The sequence below is a fragment of the Xyrauchen texanus genome, chromosome 36, assembly GCF_025860055.1.
Source record: "Xyrauchen texanus isolate HMW12.3.18 chromosome 36, RBS_HiC_50CHRs, whole genome shotgun sequence".
NCBI classification, from domain to species: Eukaryota; Metazoa; Chordata; class Actinopteri; order Cypriniformes; family Catostomidae; genus Xyrauchen; species Xyrauchen texanus.
The window spans coordinates 26,632,730-26,652,932 of NC_068311.1; the positions used below are offsets into that span (position 1 = coordinate 26,632,730).

The window sequence follows — 20,203 nt, forward strand, 5'->3', positions numbered from 1 at the left end:
TGAGCTCAATTTTGAGTGTTATGGCAAAGGCTGTGAATACTTATGTACATGTGATTTTTATTGTATTTTTTATTTGTAATAAATTTGCAAATATTTCAAACAAAATTCTTTCATGTTGTCCTTATGCGGAATTGTTTGTAGAATTTTGAGGAAAATAATGAATTTAATCCATTTTGGAATAAGGCTGTAATATAACAAAATGTGGAAAAAGTGAAGTTCTGTGAATACTTTCCAATAGATGCACTCTATCTATCCATCAATCCATCCATCCAATTAATGATATTACAAATTCTAAAAAGTACAAAATAATTGTCTGTCTGTGTGCCTGAGCCTAAAGTTCCATGAAATCAGAGTCACATATTTTGTTTTATACTGTATAATCAAAATGAATAACTCTGTAAATATTTATAATTTACATATATATGTATATATTCAATGTGATATGGTATGGTATGATATGGTGTAAGACTTTTTCCTTTGCATCCCTTCCACTAGTTCACCAGTAGAGGGAAGAATGACACTACACCTTAGAGGAAAACTTGGACTTTATGAAACGTTTTTGTTTATGTGAGTATACATTGGCATGGCAATTTATATAAAGCACTCACAATTACTTTAGCAATACATTTTTAATTGAAAAATACACACCTCTCTTTCAAATGACAGATGTGTATTTTTCAAATTATGTTTGTGCACTGTGTTGTGTGCATAACACACTCAATTATCTTCATATCTTCCAATCTATAAGTGTTTGTGTGCCTCTGTGGTGTCAGTTATCAGTAAATGCTGTAAAATGTTTATCATTGTATGAGAGTGTGTGTTCGTGCAGGTGCCAGCAATCTGTATATCAGAATACGTGACAATCGCTCACTGAAACTGCTCTTAAACACTGAAACCAGACCAGGTTTGCACGTGCACAGTTGCCGAGGTTTGGGTTCAGAGAGGTAAATACAGGGTCGTGATTAGTGCAAAAGTGATACTTCAAAAGTCAACAGTTGACCATAGTCTACTTGACATTTCATTTGTGATCTTTCTGTTTCTTCTGCTGGTACTTCCTGTACTGGCTCTGAATAGTAGATGCTGCCTTGTCTGGAGCGGAAGACTTTGCTGAAGCAGAGTTTCCATTACTGGATGAAGAGTCTTAAGAAACAGAGGAAAGACAATGGATAAACTTGGACTTCAGATAAAGATGTGTTTTGTCTTATGTGGGACTTTAATGTAGATATTCTTCGCAATATTTTGTTAGCCAACTTTTTAAGAATTTCTTCATACTTACTCTTTCTGTAAACTCCTAGGCTGTTCCTTCTCTGGCCCTCGTACTGGCAAAAAATATACAAAATAACAAAAGAAGCAATTAAAGTGGTAAATTGAGTAATTTTTTCAATGTTAAAAGTTTCTTATTCCAGCTTAAAGTGCACTCAGTAACTTTTGGCTATAGTATTAATAACTCTAGTGGCATGGATGCAGCATCACTCAAAATCTGTAGTTTTCAGTCAAAGATGCCATTGGAGAAATTCACTATGCACAGTCAGACATGAATAATTTAATCCAAGAGTGAAAGTGTCAAATAACAGGCTAGTTACAGAGATTAAACGAGTAGTATTTGACAGGTCATGTGACCTCAACATGGAAGACACCATGAGGAGACCCACTCCATGTAGAATAAAACAGCTTTTATAAGGTTACTGATATGAGTCTCTGAAATCATAGCTTTTAAAGATTCCATTCAGTGTAGTAGTAACTACCCTGAATCCATTTAAAGAAGCAAACTTTTTTAGATTTCTGATTGCAGAATTCAGTAATATTAGCTGATAGTTATACAGTATACTTACTGTAATAAGTGTGACATCACTTCAGTCTACGACAATGGACTTCATAATGGATAACTAACTGCAACCTGTGCCAGCCAGATATCATTTACGTCTATACTTCACTGGACTCTGCCTGATGCTTGTACTTAAGATGGACTGCACCGGAAATTAATCTGTCACAAGCTTACTGTTGAACAGCAGTGCACATTACTGACCTCTGCCTGCATCACCTTGGTCAAAGGATGGACTACACTCTTTAACTTGAATAAACAGATTGTAAATTAACTGCAGCCTTCATCAGCCAAATAACGAGGGAACGACACGTTGTGTCAGAGAAGCGACACTAGGGGTCTCTCTTGAGCGCCGATATTCACCTCTGATCTTATTGAAAAGGGCCAATGGGAGTTGGCAGTCAGTATTTGCATACCCCGCCCGCGGGTATTTAAGCGGGGCAAATACGGGAGTTCTTTCAGGATTTTTCTGAGGAGCCGAAATGGTCCGCCACAACAGTGGCTCGGTTCAGCGACATGGCGGAGGAAAGACACAACGCGTCGCTCCTCCCTCGGGAACGGAGGTTACATACGTAACCAAACGTTCTCTTCTGTCGCTCTCTCCACGCTTGTGTCGGAGAAGTGACACTAGGGGACCCATTCCAATCTTGCCATGCGCTGAACCTTGTACGTGGACCGCCGATACAGAGGCGGGCAGGGATTTCATCCAGTGCCACGCATCGCTTGTACCTGGCTGCACGCACTCTTCCCCAATGCCCCATAAGAACATCGGAGTCCTTCTAGTTACCCTGGGAGGGGAACAAGGCGATGTTTGCCAACATGGGAACGGGCCAGCCTGGCTGGGCCTCTTTTTCTCTATGTTTCTCACATAGAGCAATCACGCCAGGGCCCTTACACGCATATAGGGAAGGGGTCTTACCCAGACCCTGCGGAGACCACACCTGCCCATTTTCTTGGGGAGGAAACGTGGAGACACGCCACACGGCCGCCTTAGGGCTCGTGGTGGAAAGTATGGTGCGGTGGTAGATCCAGCCTCGAAGGGGGAGTTGCTACAGCATGGCAACCGAGGCAGCTGTAACTGCCTAAGGGAGACACGGGGTCCGCCGTAAGGGACAGAACCGTGGAATTACACACAGGGGAGTCCGAACAGGAGGCCTTCTTATTTTACCTGTGGAGCCCCTATACCAGTACGGGGTGGCCATCAGGGTACCCGCGAGTGGCTTGGGTCGGCGAAGTTCCTCCGCTGAGCCGCGGACCCGGAGGGCTGGGGAGGAATCGACCAGGGGCCCGACTCGGAGTGAGGCGCTCTGGGAAGAAGGCGCACTACTTTACCTTGACGCCAGGAAAAGGGCGCTTGGCACAAGCTGATCCACCCGCCGGTCGATCTACATGTTACCGAAGTTCTACGGGCTCGACCTGAGAAAACACGAGATGCAACCGACTCAACGCGGAGGTTGTAAAACCTCACGAAGGTGTTGGGTGTTGCCCAACCCGCGGCTCTACAGATGTCTGCTAGGGAGGTGCCCTTGGCCAGTGCCCACGAGGACGCAACACCCCTTGTTGAGTGAGCTCGACCCGCAAGGGTAGGGGCACGGCCTGGGTGTGATAAGCCAGTGTGATGGCGTCGACAACCCAGTGGGCGAGCCTCTGTTTGGAGACGGCATTCCCTTTCTGCCGCCCCCAAAGCAGACAAAGAGCTGCTCAGAGCGCCTGGTGCTCTGTGTGCGGTCCAGGTAAATGTGCAGGGCGCGACTGGACACAGCAACGAAAGGGCTGGGTCTGCCTCCTCCCGAGCAGCGCTTGCAGGTTCACTACCTGATCTCGGAATGGTGTGGTAGGAACCTTGGGCACATAGCCCGGTCAGCGGTCTTAGGATCACAGACGATCTGCTGGACCTAACTCCAGGCAAGTGTCGCTGACAGAGAACGCTTGCAGGTCCCCCGATCCTCTTAATGGAGGCGAAGCGCAATCAGCAGGGCCGCTCTTAAGAGAGAGGGCCCTGAGTCCAACTGATTCGAGCGGCTCGAAGGGAGGTCTCTGGAGTCCTGCCAAGACTACCGAGAGATCCCAGGAGAGAACTAGGCCTGGCCGTGAGGGATTCAACCTCCGGCGCTTCTCAGGAACCTGAGGATCAGGTCGTGCTTACCCAAAGACTTGCCGCCTACAGGATCATGGTGGGCGGTGATAGCGCAACATACACCTTGAGGGTGGACGGGACAGCCTCCTGTCCAGCCTCTCCTGTAGGAACAGAAGCACTGACCTAATCGCAGCATCTCTACGGGTCTTCGGCTCGGAAGAACACCAATCTGCTAACAAGTGCCACTTTAGGGCGTAAAGGTGCCTGGTAGAGGGGCTCTGGCTTGGTTGATGGTATTCACAACGGTCGCCGGTAAGCCGGCTAGCTCATCCGCGTCCCGGCCCAGGGACCAGACGTGGAGGTTCCAGAGGTCTGGGCGCGGGTGCCAGAGCGTGCCCCGGCCCCTGAGAGAGGAGGTCCTTTCTCAGGGAATTCGCCAGGGAGGAGCTGTCGCGAGGAGCCTGAGTTCCGAGAACCAAGTCCGAGTGGGCCAGTAGGGGGCCACCAACGTGACTTGCTCCTCGCCCTCCCTGACCTTGCACAGCACCGGTGCAAGAAGGCTCACTGGGGAAATGCGTACTTGCGCAGCCCCGAGGGCCAGCTGTGTGCCAGCTGCCTGTCCCGAGGGGAGCCTCTGTTAGGGCGTACCAGAGTGGGCAGTGGGTGGTTTCCTGGGCGGCGAACAGGTCTACCTGGGCCTTGCCAAACCGTTCCCAAATCAGCTGGACCGACTGGGGTCGAGTTGTGACATGTGGCGGGAGCGTACGCCGCCTTGGCGATTTATGTACGCCACCACCGTGGTGCTGTCCGATCTCACGAGGACATGTTTGTCCCGAACTAACGGGAGGAACTTCCTGAGAGCAAGAAGGACGGTCAGCAACTCCAGGCAATTGATGTGCCAACGCAGCGGGCCCCTTTCCAACGGCCCGCTGCTGCGCGCCCGCTGCACACGGCACCCCACCCGACCGGAGGCGCCGGTTGTGACCAGGACGCCGCGGACACCTGCTGCAGGGGCACACCTGCCCGTAAAAAGCAGAGGTCTGTCCAGGGTCGGAGTGTTTTGAGGCAGGCGGGGTGATCCTTACCCGACGCGCGTCGCGGTGCCATGATTGTCTCGGGACTCGAAGTCTGGAGCCAGTGCTGGAGTGGTCTCATATGCATCAACCCCAGCGGCGCGACCGCCATGGAGGACGCCATATGCCCCAGGAGCCTCTGGAAAAGTTTTAGAGGGACCACTGTGCCTGGCTTGAAGGAAGCGAGGCAGTCCAGCACCGACTGAGCACGCCGCCGCGGAGACGTGCTGTCATTGAGACTGAGTCTAACTCCAACCCGAGAAAAGAGATGCTCTGAACCGGAGTGAGCTTGCTCTTTTCCCAGTTGACCTGAAGCCCCAGCTGCTGAGGTGCCGGAGCACCTGGTCTCTGTGTGTGCATAGTAACTCTCGAGAGTGTGCTAGGATGAGCCAGTCGTCGAGGTAGTTGAGAATGCGGATGCCGGCTACTCGTGAGCGGGCAAGGGCCGCTCTCGCGACTTTCGTGGAACACGCCGAGGGACAGAGACAGGCCGCAGGGGAGGACTTTGTACTGAAACACCTGGCCGTCGAACGCGAACCGTAAGAAGGGTCGGTGTCGTGGGCAGAATTGAGACGCGGAAGTACGCTGCCCTTCAGGTCCACCGCTGTAACCAATCTAGATGCTGAACGCCAGCCAGAATATTTCTCTGCGTAAGCATTTTGAACGGGAGTTTTAACAAGGCCCGATTGAAAACTCGCAAGTCCAGGATTGGTTGTAAGCCGCCTTTCTTGGGTACAGTGAAGTAAGGGCTGTAGAAACCCTTCCTCATTTTGGTTGGAGGGACGGGCTCTACCGCGCTCTTGGCTAAGAGGGTCGCGATTTCGGTGCAGGGAACTGGCGTGCTCGCCGTGTACCGCGGAAAGCGGACGCTCCTGAAGGGGTGGGAGCCGGGTAAACTGAATTGGCGTAACCGAGTCGAATGGTCCGTGCAGCCAGCGTGATGCGCTGGGGAACGAAAGCCACGCTCGGTTGGAGGGACGGGCTCTACCGCGCCTTGACTAAGAGGGTCGCGATTTCGCGCGCAGGGAACTGGTGCGCCGCCGTACCGCTGGAAAAGCAGACACCCTTGAAGGGGGTGGAGCCGGGCAAACTGAATTGCGTGAATCGAAGTCGAATGGTCCGTGCAGCCAGCGTGATGCGCTGGGGAAGCTGAAAGCCACGCTTCCTAGCTCTGGCGCTTAGGGGTACCAAAGGGACGCAGTATTTTGGACGTACCGGGCGGGCCTCGCGAGCGGGTGGAACAGGTAATGCAGCATCGGGCGGCTTCGTTGTGGCCTGAGGCTGAGGTGCTGAGAATAGCTCAAAGCACTTACCTTGCTCCACGCACCGCAGGGGCAGGTTCTTGACTGAGGAGGAGGTCTGATGTTGGCGCCCTCTGGACTCGCCTGAACGGCCGGCCGGGGACAGTCGTGGGCAGGCGGAAGGCGGATCGCCGCGTCCGTGTACCGGACTGTTGTGATCTGAAAGCACATTGCCGCGGAAAATGGCATTTGCAGGCCAGGTGACCCAGAGGCAAAGGAAATAGCTCTTTATTGAGAATGTGGGTACCACAGCCCCCGCCAGGGGTGTGGCAAATGAAAAACAAAGGATTCTCCTCCCGCCCTCCACCGGGGACGGAGCGGTCTTACCACCTCCGGAGCTAACGCCTTCGGCTCTGGGTCGGCTGTCTCAGGAACGCTTGGGAGCCTTCTGGGTTCTGGAGGGGGTTCGTGGAGACAGGGGCGCGCGCCGCCTGCGGAGTGCTCGACGCTGGGGCTGAGAGCTGGGCCCGGGTTGAGGCAGAGCAGGAGCTGGTTTCTCGCAGGGGGACGCCTCGGCGGGCAGACGGGCAGGGCCCGTGAGCGGCAGGTCTGGCGGCGGGCATGATGTGCTAAATGGCCTCCGCCTGCTTCTTCACCGCGGAGAACTGTTGGGCTGAAGTCCTCGACGGTGTCACCGAAAAGGCCAATCTGGGAGACAGGTGCGCCCAGGAAGCGTTTTTGTCAGCCTCACGCATCTCGACCAGGTTGAGCCAAAGATGGCGCTCCTGGACCACTAGGGTGGCCATCGCCTGTCCGAAGTGCCTGCGCTGTGGCCTTCGCCGCCTCAGGGCGAGGTCGGTCGCTGAGCGCAGTTCCTGCAGCACATCAGGATCAGGTCCACCCCGTGCATGTTTCTGAGAGCTTTGGCCTGGTGGACTTGCAGGAGGGCCATCGCATGCAGGGCGGAGGCAGCACGCCCAACCGTAGTGTAGGCCTTCGCTAAGCGTAGGATGTTGTCCTACAGGGCTTGGATGGGAGTACGGGCAACCCCGCCAGGAGGTAGGGCTACCGGGCATAGATGGTGCGCAACTGCCCTATCAACCTGGGGAATCGCGTCGTACTCAGTAGCGCCTCCGCCGTCGAGGGTGGAGAGAGTGGAGCGGGTGGCACCTAGACGAGCGGAGAGCGGGCTCTCCACGTAGACGCCAGCTCATCATGCACCTCCGGAAGAAAGGGACCGGGGATGCGAGGCCGCGAACGCGCGCTGCCCCCAGGAACCAATCATCCAACCGAGAAGGCTGTGGGGAGGATGGAGGGTTCCAGTCCAACCCCACGCCAAGGCGGCCCGGCAAGCATGTCGGACATCTGAGCATCGGCTCAGCCTGGGCCTGCTGGCCCAGGCGGCAGTCCAGGGAGTCCTCGGCATCAGACACCGCGACTCTCGATGCAGCGGCGAAGCTCATCTGCTTCGACTCGGAGGATAGACAGCCGGGCCGCGAGGCGAAGCCGCTATCGCCGCTGAAGCGTGGACGGAGACCAGCGAAGCGTGTCGGGAACGGAGGTTCGAGGGGGTTACCCGGCGAAACTGCACCCGCTGCCGCCTCAAATCGCCCTCAGCGCCAACCGCACCGCCCTTAATCCCGTGGGAAGGAGCAATGCGGGTGCAGCTGGGGTGGCTTGCTTTCTGTTGAAAACAAGCCGCGATCGCTAACGTAGTCATGGTCATGTTCTCGCAGTGAGAACATGAACCATCCACAAACGCCGCCGGTGTGATCGCGCCCAAACACACGAGACAGCGTCTGTGGCCGCCTGAAGCAGAGAGCACTCTACCGCGATCCAGGAACGACACAGGGGCGGAAAGGCATCTTGAAAAGACGCGCCCTTAAAAGGACGCTCAACGCTGCTGTGTTTGCTCTTTTAGAGAAAATTACTCTTTTAGTAAAAACTATTTTAATACACAGTGTGTGTGTGTACGTGTCTCGCGCTGTCGGCTCAGGGCAACAGTGCACGCCGGCACTGAGAAGGAGAAAGCCGCTGTTGTGCCGCCAAGATCCAACAGCATGCAGATCATCAGAGGAAAACAGGAACGTTTAAGTGACGTGTAACTCGCAGCAAACTGCAGACAGACCATCGGCTCCGAAGAAATTTTCTGAATGAACTACCGTATTTGCCCCGCTTAAATACCCGTATGTCCGGGGGCGGGGTATGCAAATACTGACTGCCAACTCCCATTGGCCCTTTTCAATAAGATCAGAGGTGAATATCGGCGCTCAAGAGAGACCCCTAGTGTCGCTTCTCTGACACAACGTGGAGAGAGCGACAGAAGGGGAACAAAAGACAATGCATCTGTTTGCACTTCCCCAGTTAATTAAGAATGTAAATTCTAAGACATTGGTCATTAATCTTACAGTAAATACGAAAGCTTTGTTCAAACATTGGCCCCTAACCCTTAGTTTACAAATTTTAAATCTTGATTGTACTACACATTAACAACTAATACTTGTATGATGTTAATTGATAAATGAAAACAATTTATGGCATTATTGTTTTGTTTTGATTCAGAATAGAAAGTTTGAGGAATACTAAAGAAGTGTGGGCATAACTAAAAAAATTTATGAGGTACAGGGGGTGGAATGAGGTCATGGGTCACTAAAGATCCAAGGTATGAATTAAAGGGTTAACCATAGTAGTCGAACTAAAACCACGGCAACCACAAAATTAGCCATGGTTGCGGCAGTCATGGTTACTACGATATTACAATAGTAATACCATGGTTACCTTATGGTTACTACAGTAAAACCTTGGTTACTTGTATCAAAACCATGGACCCCATGGCCCCCAGTCCTGTCTTGTCTTGTTCCTCAAACAAATATTCATATGGCTTTAGATGATTTGGAATATTATGCACAATTTGTATAGACTAGTTTTATCATACCTACTGTGTTTAATTTTTGTTGTAATCTTTCAAACTCAACAGCCTCCATGCCTTTTTCATTGAATGAAAAATAACTGCCAGGATATTCTGCAAAATGCGTGCTTTGTTTTACATGGAATAAAGATCATACTGGATTAATACAATGACATGAGAGTAAAGTGAATGATGAAAGAATTAAACATTTTTGGGTGAACTATCTCTTTAAAAAGTTCAGACATTTCCAACATCTAAAGAATGCTTTCAATCTTTTCTTTTACATCATTACTTAAAGATCTACAGAAGAGATCTCCTGTCCTTGAAAGCACAAAAGCATCAGCCATGACAGTCTTATCACACATGTCATCTCTCTGTCTTTCTGTAGTGTCTCGTACTGCTGGAATGTGCTTAACATAGTGGTACTGTCATGTCTTGTCCTGTCATATCGTATGTTTTGCTCTTGTTCTTCCCTTCTACTCTCATGCCATCTATTGGCCCTCTTTTGTTACTTCTCTCCTTTTCCCTCGCTCCCCAGCTGTCTCTCGTCTCCCCCTAATTCTTCGTCTAATTCTTCCCCACCTGATTCCGTTTTCCCCGCTGATTAGCGCTCTACTTCTTTCCCTGCTTTCTCTGCCTTCATTGTCTGAGTCTCACTAGAGAACGCTACACACTGTTTCTGTCTACCGTCAGAATTGTCGCTGTCCAGTCCTGTCCTGTATTTGTTCCCGCTCCTCTGCACCCCTCTCTCCGTTAACCACCTGGATTTGTGTTCTATTCAGTTCGCCCCTCGCTGCTAGAGGTCTGGTGCCTACGCTCTCCCCTCTATCCCTGCCAACCCCAGGGGAATCCACAGCCTGTCGGCGTCACACTGCAAGCCCCGGCAGCCGCCTAAGGGAGGCCCGCTAAGGAGCGCTGAGGACTGCTCCCTTCATTCTTCGTCCGCGCTGCGGATTGTTTATGTTAACCTTTTCGCCTCTCAAGGAGAAGACTTTGTGTTTTGTAGTGATCTAATTTTGAACTTCATTAAAGACTGCTTTCTGTTATATCGCTTTTGGGTCCTCACTTACCTCACAACAGGTACGGACAGATAATGCAGGTGTGAGATGTCTCTGCTGGGACATTCCACACATGCTACTGCAGTGGGTTGCTGGACGATATAATGTCCCTGATGAGGTCATGTAAAGGTAATTATGGATACACTACTTCTTTTCACCCAAATGTTACCCAAAAGGCACTACATGGCTCATACATAATCCTAAATTCTAAAAACGGACTGGGTGGCCTCAACATATTCTCTACACTGGATAGCAATGTTTGATCAGAAGTTTGGCTTGTGTAGATAATAAAAAACCAATTAGTTTACTTTAAGGTATATTGGATGAAAATTTTCATCTTATAGTATTTCCCTTTTAATTTGTAACAAGTAGCACCTAATAAACATGCAAAATCGACGTCCACATGTGTGGACAGCAGGACTAAGTTGTGAAATTGTAAATAAAAAACCAAGCTATAGAAAGTTAAATTGTTTATTATGTTTTCAGCAGTGTTGGTTTTTCTGGCTTTTGAGATTTCAGACATTACAGCTGATTTTCTGTAAGGCTGTGTAAAGGGGTTAAGGGAAAGGAGGAGGCGAGAATCGGTTTGACAATATAAATAATATTTTGAATAAAGAACTTAAACGGAAAGACACAAACACTCAAAGGTGTCGGACAGCTGCCCGTAAATGCTCTCTCTCTCTCTGTCGCACCACCATCAGTCGGCCTTTATCTCAGAGGCTTGATTAGCCTGATAAGGGGCGGGTTGTGTAGAATCACGACCCAGCCCCGTCCTCCGCCCTGTCACAAGCTGATTTGGAACAGCGTTTATTGGGAAAATCACACATTAAAAACTATACAAATAAAAAAATATTTGACTTGATTTTACTTTTTTGTTACAACGTTTTTTTTTTTGTCTACTTTGGCAACAAAATCTCAATGTTCTCTCAAATAAAGAAGTGATAGCCAGTGCTGAAGCATTTTACCAATCAGATATTAGCATAATTAATTCTGATACAAGTAATGGGCAGCATTCTCCAATCACTGCCAACCATGTTAAAATAAAATTATACATAATAAATTCTGAATTCAAGTACTGATTTCCATTCTCCCATGTCTACCAATAATGTTGAGTGGTTCAAACATCATCTGCAGCCTAAAACTGAACTTTTGATATGAAGTTTGGACTGAATGCACTTGGCTTCATAGGAAAGCTATAGGATGCTCCCTTGCTCTCTATTTAGTGAATGACTTAACCTCCAGTGTGATTTCTGTCTGCACTGGTCTCAGAATAGTTCAAAATGCACCTTATTTTCATCCTTACTTCATACATTTTTCAGCTTTTGAATGAACCTACTGATTCTCATTGTGAAAATGCACAGTAAATATATGATTTCTACTGTCGTAACTTCCGTTCCCTGATGGAGGGAACGAGACCTTGTAGTGACACTAGGGGTCTCTCTTGAGAGCCTTGATTACCTCTTATCTTTGAGAAAGGCCAATGAGAATTGGTGAACAGAATTTGCATGCCCCTCCCCCAGACATATGGGTATAAAAGGAGAAAGGTTTTGAGCTGAGGAGCCGAGAGTATGTTCCCGGCCATTTCAGTGGCTTAGTTCCCTTTTCTTGTTCTCTCCCTCCGTCACTCACTTGACATTGTGTCGATGTAGTGACACTAGGGGTCCCTATCTAAATACGCCACAACACTGAACGTGTTAAGTGGACTGCTGATGCAGGTGCAAGCAAGCTGTTGCATGCGAAAATAGTAGGTGCATGAGACTGCACGTAACCTTCCCCAACGCCCCAAGAGACGTCATATAGTTCTCCACATCCCTGAGGGATGGAAACGACGTAACTAGCCTGGGAGCAGGCTGTGTCAGCCTCTGCCTTTTCTCTCACTATTTGTTTACTTAACAGATAGCCACAATCTTCCTAACTAAGTGACTAGCTGGCCAAAAATACCCTTACTGAACAAAACAATGCACAAAATAAGAAGAGTGTACGGAAAGCTAACAAAGTTGCAAATCTAATAACTTACTGAGATCAGCTGCAGAGGACACCAAACACCAGTGTGCATCATTACTTGCGGTATCTCCAAAACACTTTTTTTTCCCTTTGCATTCTCTATTTATCTCATATCTCGATCTCGACGATTTTGCAAGTAGAGTGCTCTTTTCATCTGTTTCCCCAAAGCTTTTGATGTCTGACATTTTTATGTTTTTTTTTTATTGTTGTTATAGAGAAATTAAGTACTCCTTGCTGCAGACGGTAGCTACTGTTGTTGTTTTGGAAACAAAATCTGGTAACGAAACATTATCACATGCTCCGCCTCCTGATGTAAAGGGTTCCTGCGTAGAGACCAGTAAAGAAACCAGTTTTTGGGACCGGTGAAGAACCAGGCCTTTTCTGCAGTGGAAATGTGGTGAACAGTTAGGGAATTCGCTCCGGCACAGGAACCATGTCGGTGGAAAAGGTCTAATTGAGACACATTTGGGCAGAAGTGTGACATATTGCAAACATTATTTGGGAGTCTTTGGGATCCCTTTTTATATCAAAATTACTATTCATTTAGTTAGGTGTAAATCATTGTTGGAAAAACATATACTCAAAGTACTGTGTCTTTAACATACAGTTTATGGTAATTAACCACTTGGCATATAGGAAAGGTTGTCAATTGTAAATGTATCAGCGATTAACAATGTACAACTTGTCCTCTTGTTTAAGCAGAAAATAGAACTGCGTGACTGCTATACAGACACCTCTTCAAGATGCCAAAATGCATTAAGATGCGAATCCCTCTCGATTGGATTACAGGCCTGAGGGTTACCCAAGCCTAGACTTTCTAAGGCTAGCAGGGAGGGAGAATCCATCTGCGTGACATTGGCCTTAAATGTCAGCGGGTAATGTCTGATACTGGAATGCATGGCATTCAAACCAAGTTACATTATGCAACTTCCGTAAAACAGGATGCAACAGTTAGGGTGGTTAGACAGTAAGGATTAGTTCATGTAGAAACTACAATATTGAGAACTATCACTTTAAAACAAGTTGTGCCAATGATTAGTAAATGACACTGGGCCTCTGTCTCCCCTAAAATACATTGAACAGGGGCCACCCACATATATAACGGGCACATTAAAAATCTCATCTCTTTCCTCAACCCACCAGCATTACCCTCTCTAACCTTTAAAACCACTAAAAAGATGTCAAAGCAATGCATCATATTTAAAACCAATTAAAAAAATATTTAAAAAAGGAATTCAATTTTGTTCAAACCATTTTCATTTATGACATTTCTTTCATGAAAATTAAGCATTGGTGTGCCACCACCTTTTCAGGAATTTTGGACCCCCAAATGACATCATCTCCGATTGTGGGCCGCAGATCATCTCCAGGGTATAGCACGCTTTCTTCCACCTCTTTGATGGGGTTACCATCAGCCTCTCCTATGGATACCACCAGCAAACCAACGGGCAGATGTAATCCACCATCCAGGAGATCACGGTTCCAGAGAACATAATGCCACAAGAACCAGGCGGAGTGGAGTCGGTTCCTCCCATGGCCAGCATATGCCCAGAATTCCCTTTGGCACCAGTCCACCAGCCTCACCGCCTTTCAATGTGTCCTGGGTTTCCAGCCACCACTCTTACCATGGTCAGGTGAGCCCTCCAAAGTCCCCGCCATTGACCACTTGCTCAGAAAGATTGAAAAGATGTGGAATGATGCCCACATATGGCTTCAGAGGGCAGTGATGCACACTAAGCTGCACACGGCTGTCCGGCGGTCGGAAGCTCCCAACTATTGTCCAGGAGATCTGTTATGGCTGTCGACATGGGACATCCGCCTCCCTTCAAAAAAGTCCCTGCTACACTTGCCACTTTCCCATTAACCGACAAATAAATCCTGTAAATTTTCATCTACAGTTTCCCTCTCACTACAGAATCTCAACTTCCATTCATGTGTCATTGTTAAAACCATTCAATCCCTCTTCCTCCACAGAGATTGGGTAACAGAATTCTCCTCCGCCACTGCTCCTGGAGGACATTAATCTCCATCAAAGTTATCTCTGTGTGTATATATATATATATATATATATATATATATATATATATATATATATATTATAGCCCTCTGTTTTTTCAGTTCTTTGTCAAGTCTTATTGATGTTTCACCCCTTTGTGAGCATTGCTGTTTTTGACCTCCTTCATTCAAGTTAAGTGTTATTGTTGACACAGTTCCTTTTAGTTTTTATCTTTATTGTTTCTCAGTTAATATTTTGTATATCTGGATTGTTTGCTCTCCTTTTTTTTGGATTCTTCACTTCTTGTCGTCAGTCACTCTGTTTCCTCCACTACCTGACAGCATAACAGTATTGAGAATTGGTGAATTGGAGGCGTGCTTAATTGTCTTAAGGCTATTTAAAAATCTTTATGGTCCTAAAATTGGTTTCAATAATTAATACATTTTGGAGTGACATAGGTATTTCTTTTTACAGGTTTCATGAAATTCATCCAATAAATACATTAAACTCAACACTGGCTATTAGGCCACGTGAATGATGGGTTTTAAGTGCCATGTTTACAGTAGGTATTAGTTTATGTGTATAGGGTTACATCAAATTTTTACCTCCTCTGTACGACTTCCTCTTCGGCTCTGGGAAACATAGTGGACCTGCCATGGCAGGGGCTGAGACACCATGTATGGCAGAGGCTCTGGCTGACGCACCCACCGAATGCCCAACTGAAATACACAGGACATAAATTAGCTGGGTCATTTAGTCAACAATGGCATGTGTACTGCATATACAGTATGGTGTACAACATGTGTTTGATGTTCAATTTGAGACTGCATTTGGCCACTTTTAGGCAATGTCTTATTACAGCCTAAGGCCATCAACCATCCACAGTCTGTTCATTGACTGTCTAATGATTATTTCACATACAACTCGAAAACACGTTCCAGTCCCAGCTCAGCTGGGCCTTTCTGTGTGAAGTGGAAAAAAACTGCAGCTTAAGTGAATTGGAAACTCTAAATTGCTCAGTAGGTCTGCGTGAGTGTTCCCCAGCCACTGGGGGTTGTGTCAGGAAGGGCATCCATCGTAAAACCTGTGCCAAGTCAAATATGCAGATCACGGATGGTCCGCTGTGGCGACCCTTAATGGGAGCAGCGTAAAGAAGATACTGTACATCTGTCAAAATACACTTAGATATTGCTTATAAAAATAAAACAATATATAAAAACTTTTTATTATAATTTTTTGAATAATGCCTTCCATAGTATAGAGATAGAAATGTAAAAAAATAGCACCAATTCAAGTAACATTAAATATTTCCCAAAGTATAAGTTAGAGGTTGAAAAACTATTGCAATGGCCATTAAATCTCTTAAACCCTCATCCTACACAATATTAATTGGTAGGCATGCTGTGGCTATCCACTTTTCTACAGAAAACAACCACAAAGCTGCATTCACATGATTCGCGCCACCTTGAATTCCACATAAATAGCAATGCAGAGAATGTCTTGTTTTGCTTATAGCGATGGCACTGGCCACATATCAATACTTCATCCAAATTGTCTGGTAAGGTGTAAGCACAATGTGGCGGCAGGGAAATGCTGATGCTTCACTTCAGCGAGTCATATGAATTCGGCTTTAGTTTGCTGCGTGTGTGATTGTCGACAGAGCTTCCACAGGACAACTCCAACAAGCTAGTTTGCTAGCTAGAGGCTTGTGGGACTTTGCTTACTGCAAAAAACAGGGGTTAATTTACAAACATATGATATCATGTTTTTCATGGTCTTATTAAATCATTCGTCCAACCCGTCAGTTTGCAGGTGATATACACTGGTGCGAATTGATTTAATGCCTACTAATTTGTATAGTTCGCATAGTGTACATGACATGAATGTTGTGCCTTGGTCAATGAACATTTCCTATGGAATCCCAACATGGGAGATAATTGTGTAGACAGCCTCTGCAACACTGTGCTGAGATGTTGCGTAGAGGCACTGCTTCCAGATATTGCGTTGCATAGTCCAGTAGAACTAATACAAAGCGATTGCTGCATGCAGTCCACTATAATGGCCCGACTGCCAATTCTCTCGATGTGGACCTCGATCAAAGGCAGAGGGCACAATGGCGCTTTCGGTATGGACGGTGTATTCACCGACTGACATTCACGTCATCCCGCACACCATTTGCATACATCACTGTGGATGCCTGGCCAAAAGAAAAGAGCAATTATATAGTTAAACATCTTTTCGTGACCTAAGTGGTCAGCCATTGGGTTATAGTGAGCCGCCTGGCAGAGTGTTTTCCGATGGCTCTTTGGTACTAATCGCTGCATTGTATTTTCTTTGGTTTGAGTGTCCTGCATCACTCAATTTAACAACCGCTCTTTAATAATGGAAAAGTACAGATATGTGAATATGACATAAGGCTGCAGCTGTTGACCATCAATTACTTTCACCTGGTCAAAGGCGTGCTTGAGGGACTCTTCACGCGACTGCTCGAGATGGAAATACACCTTAGAGAAGCCCTGAGTATGGTAATTCCATTGTCCACGTCATCATGTTGCGGAGCAGACATCAACGGCCCCAAAACCGACTCTCCAGCCATCATGTCACACGTTACATACTGTGACATCACTTTACCGGAACCATCCACACATAGTACCCTCAATAAATTTTTCAACTTGCAGCCAATTCTACTTCTCTCATTGTTTTTTCAGAAAGCTTCAAATTTTGCAGGAACTGTCTGTTTTGCTTGACGAGAAAAACACTTATCCATTACGAGCGTTTTCAAAACTAGTTCATTTGAGCACTCCAAGTGCTTTCAGAGCGGTATAATGTGTATATGTGAACAACCCACAACAAGTGGTCTCAGATCCCCCCTAAAAGGACCCAAAAGCAAACCATCCTGAGACCACCTCAGGAAGTCCTTTTGTGGTTCCAGTCTGCTTTGCATTTTATGATATAAGTATCTTGTGGTTTGTCATACATAGCTGCATTACATACTTCATATTCCAGTAACAATTTACTGTCCACAAATGGGAATTTTAAGCAAATATAGATATATTCCATGATTACCATGATGTGTTTTTGTGTCTCATATTCTGTTCTTGTATTATTTGAGCACCTAAAATGAAGGGACCGTCCGCATTCAGAGCAGAGCAGCACGATAAGTTGAACCAATTTAAAGTGCTCTGATGGGCGCACCGTCTATGGAGGTGTATGCCAAACTCCCACGAAAATACAAGTGAGGATTTTTATAGTTTTATTTTCATTTTATTTGTGCAATGGCAAATGTTATTGGCTCATACACACAATGTAAATGACACACAGGAGGAGAAGCTTCCTGGCTCCATTACTCGAGATGATAGATAAGGAAACATATTTTCAAATGCACATACAATTTTAAATGTTTTCTTCATGCAAAATATGGGCTTGTGAGTTTTATCGAAGAGCCTTAACATAACGTGAGTAAGTGAAGAATTTAGGACAGAAACACAGTAAACATTATTACTATTGCATAATGTCATATAATGACTTTTTATGTAATTCTATCCTTGTGCAATATTTTTTTATGAAAAATGTAATATTGTTTAAAGCCTTAAAAGTAATCATATAGCCCCATTTTATTATATGATTTCAAGTTAAACATCAATAAATTATTACTTAATTTGTAGGCCTACCTCTATTAAGCATGCGTAAACCTTAAGAAGTATGATAATTTGTATGACAATTGCTTATCCAAAAAGCCAAATTTCATAATCGTGACAGCTCTAGATGCAATGGGGTCTGAGTTCTTAAGGAGCTGTGGTGTGAACAAGGTGTCTGAGACCACAATAATGCGAAGAGGACCAAAAAAGAAAATGGGTCCTCTTTTAAGTCCACTTACATTGTGAACACCAAAAGCACTGAGGTCATTTGTGTCTGTTCCCTTTCTGGTTCACTTTAACCAAACTGGGTTTGGTACACTTAATATGTACTATATGTGAAACCACCCTAAGTCTCTGTATTGTGATATTATCCTATGTGGTAAGAGGTCTAAACAGTCTTCTCTCATCATATTTGTCACTCTCTAGCATTTTTGTCTGGCATATGACGCAATAACAAGGCTCTCAACCAATTGAATGTCTGTAGTCTGGTATGTTGGCAAATGGTGACTACTGCACAAAGATATTATCTAATGAGTTGCCTTACCTGTTCAGCCACTCTCACCATCATGTAAATGGCTGTAAGCATTGTCACCAGCATTTTGAATGTCTGCTTGATGTCTTTCTTTGTGTTGTCTTTCAGTTAGTCCTATGCAGAGCACGTCAACACACCACTTCAACCCTGGTGATACCTGGAGAAGAAGTAAAGGATCTAAAGCTGCATCTTTCTGTGAATATACACACACACACACACACACCATTTATAGTCACACACACGCACATATGCAACTTCAGCCAGACGCACTTACACGGCAGTGCTAATTAGGGCTAAAGAGCTTTGCGTTACAGAAATAGGAACCATGTAATCTTTTCCTCTGCACACACACACGGTTATCCCTGATGATAAAGCTTTAACCTGATGAGGACTGAACCAGGGCCAGAAATTACACTATAGCTTGAATAGTTAAATGTGCAACTTTTTCTATGAAGACGCACTGGCTGTGTCCGAAACCTATGGCAGCTGCCGTGCTGTCCAGACAGTCAACGACTTAACAGACAGTGTTTTGTGTATGATTGTTGCTCCTAAAGAAACTGGTTATTAAAAAAATTGTAATAAAAAAATACAAATACAACTAATCTCTCTCTTAGCATTTGTCCCACGTAGTTGCAGGGTATTTGGGTATATTTGGTTTGGCACAAGTTTTACACCAGATGCCCTTCCTGACACAACCCCCAATGGCTGAGGGACACTCACACACACATTTGGGGTCTCTTATTCACTTAACCTGCATGTTTTTTGGACTTGTGGGGGAAACCGGAGCACCCGGAGGAAACCCATGCAAACATGGGGAGAACATGTAAACGCCACACAGAAAGACCCTAGTTGAGCCAGGACTCGAACCCAGGACCTTCTTGCTGTGAAGCAACAGTGCTAATCACCGTGCAATCAATTTGATTCGTTTTATGAATGTTTTATTCGGATACTACTAACGTCTCAATGCATTGCAAGTACTTGGTAATCTTCTGCAAACTGCGAGTGTTCGTGGACCGGCTCTTTCGGTTCTTTTTCAATCAGACATGACCAAAGAGCTGACTTTCGATACTGTCTGTAGGTTTAATTCCTTCATTTCGAGCGAGTTCTTTGGTTCAACCGGTCCAGTATCTTGTAAGAGTCGCCTGCCTGTATTAGTAACATCATCGAGTAAAAATGCCTAGACTACTAATGTTTTAAGTTTCTAAATATTTCAAAAATAACAGAAACAAACATCTGTAGGTTTTTAAATGTTTTATTCAGCTACTGCCATTACCATCTCCACACATAGCAAGTCCTCAGTAATCCTCTGCAAACTTCAACAGTCAGTGGGACCAGCTCATTCGGTTCTTTTTGAGTCAGTTTGATGTGTTTTGTAGCCAGTACATTTACTTCAGCTGTGTATCTAGCATCATCGACCTGGAACTAGTTTGATTTAGCTAGACCAGCTCGACCGGTTACTTGCTGCGAATTGGCTCAAAAGAACGATTCGTTCAAGAATCGCTACACAATAATCATAATCGGAGAAGCAAGCAACAACAATTAACTTACTTTGGTCAAATAGAAGCAAACACTTCTAAAATGGCATAGAAAGCAAACTCGGTAGCATCCATCCATCCATTTACCTGCTTGTCCAACAGTTCGCAGGGGTGAACTTTGCAGCATGAACTAATAAGTGTTCCCCTTCAATCTCACTTGCTCTATGTCTGTGGCAGGAAGCTTGTGTAATCAGAGATGGCATCTGTATGACATTAGGTATCAATATAGTAATGATAATTGATTCTTAATTTCCATATTAGATGCATCAAAAATTATTTGTCAGATCAATCCATTTTTACATACCTAATAATTACGTGG

At 45.9% G+C, this 20,203-nt stretch overlaps 1 protein-coding gene across 1 annotated transcript; it reads right to left on the minus strand.

The window, feature by feature from the left end:
• Positions 1 to 227: 227 nt before the first annotated feature.
• On the minus strand, positions 228 to 18,539 carry LOC127629689 (uncharacterized). The gene is made up of 4 exons (XM_052106895.1): positions 18,362 to 18,539; positions 14,785 to 14,898; positions 1,277 to 1,319; positions 228 to 1,140 (listed from the first exon to the last, which is right to left on the minus strand). Exons 1-4 carry the CDS (start codon positions 18,413 to 18,415, stop codon positions 1,019 to 1,021), a joined length of 333 nt encoding a protein of 110 aa, XP_051962855.1. The 5' UTR covers positions 18,416 to 18,539; the 3' UTR covers positions 228 to 1,018.
• Positions 18,540 to 20,203: the final 1,664 nt, after the last annotated feature.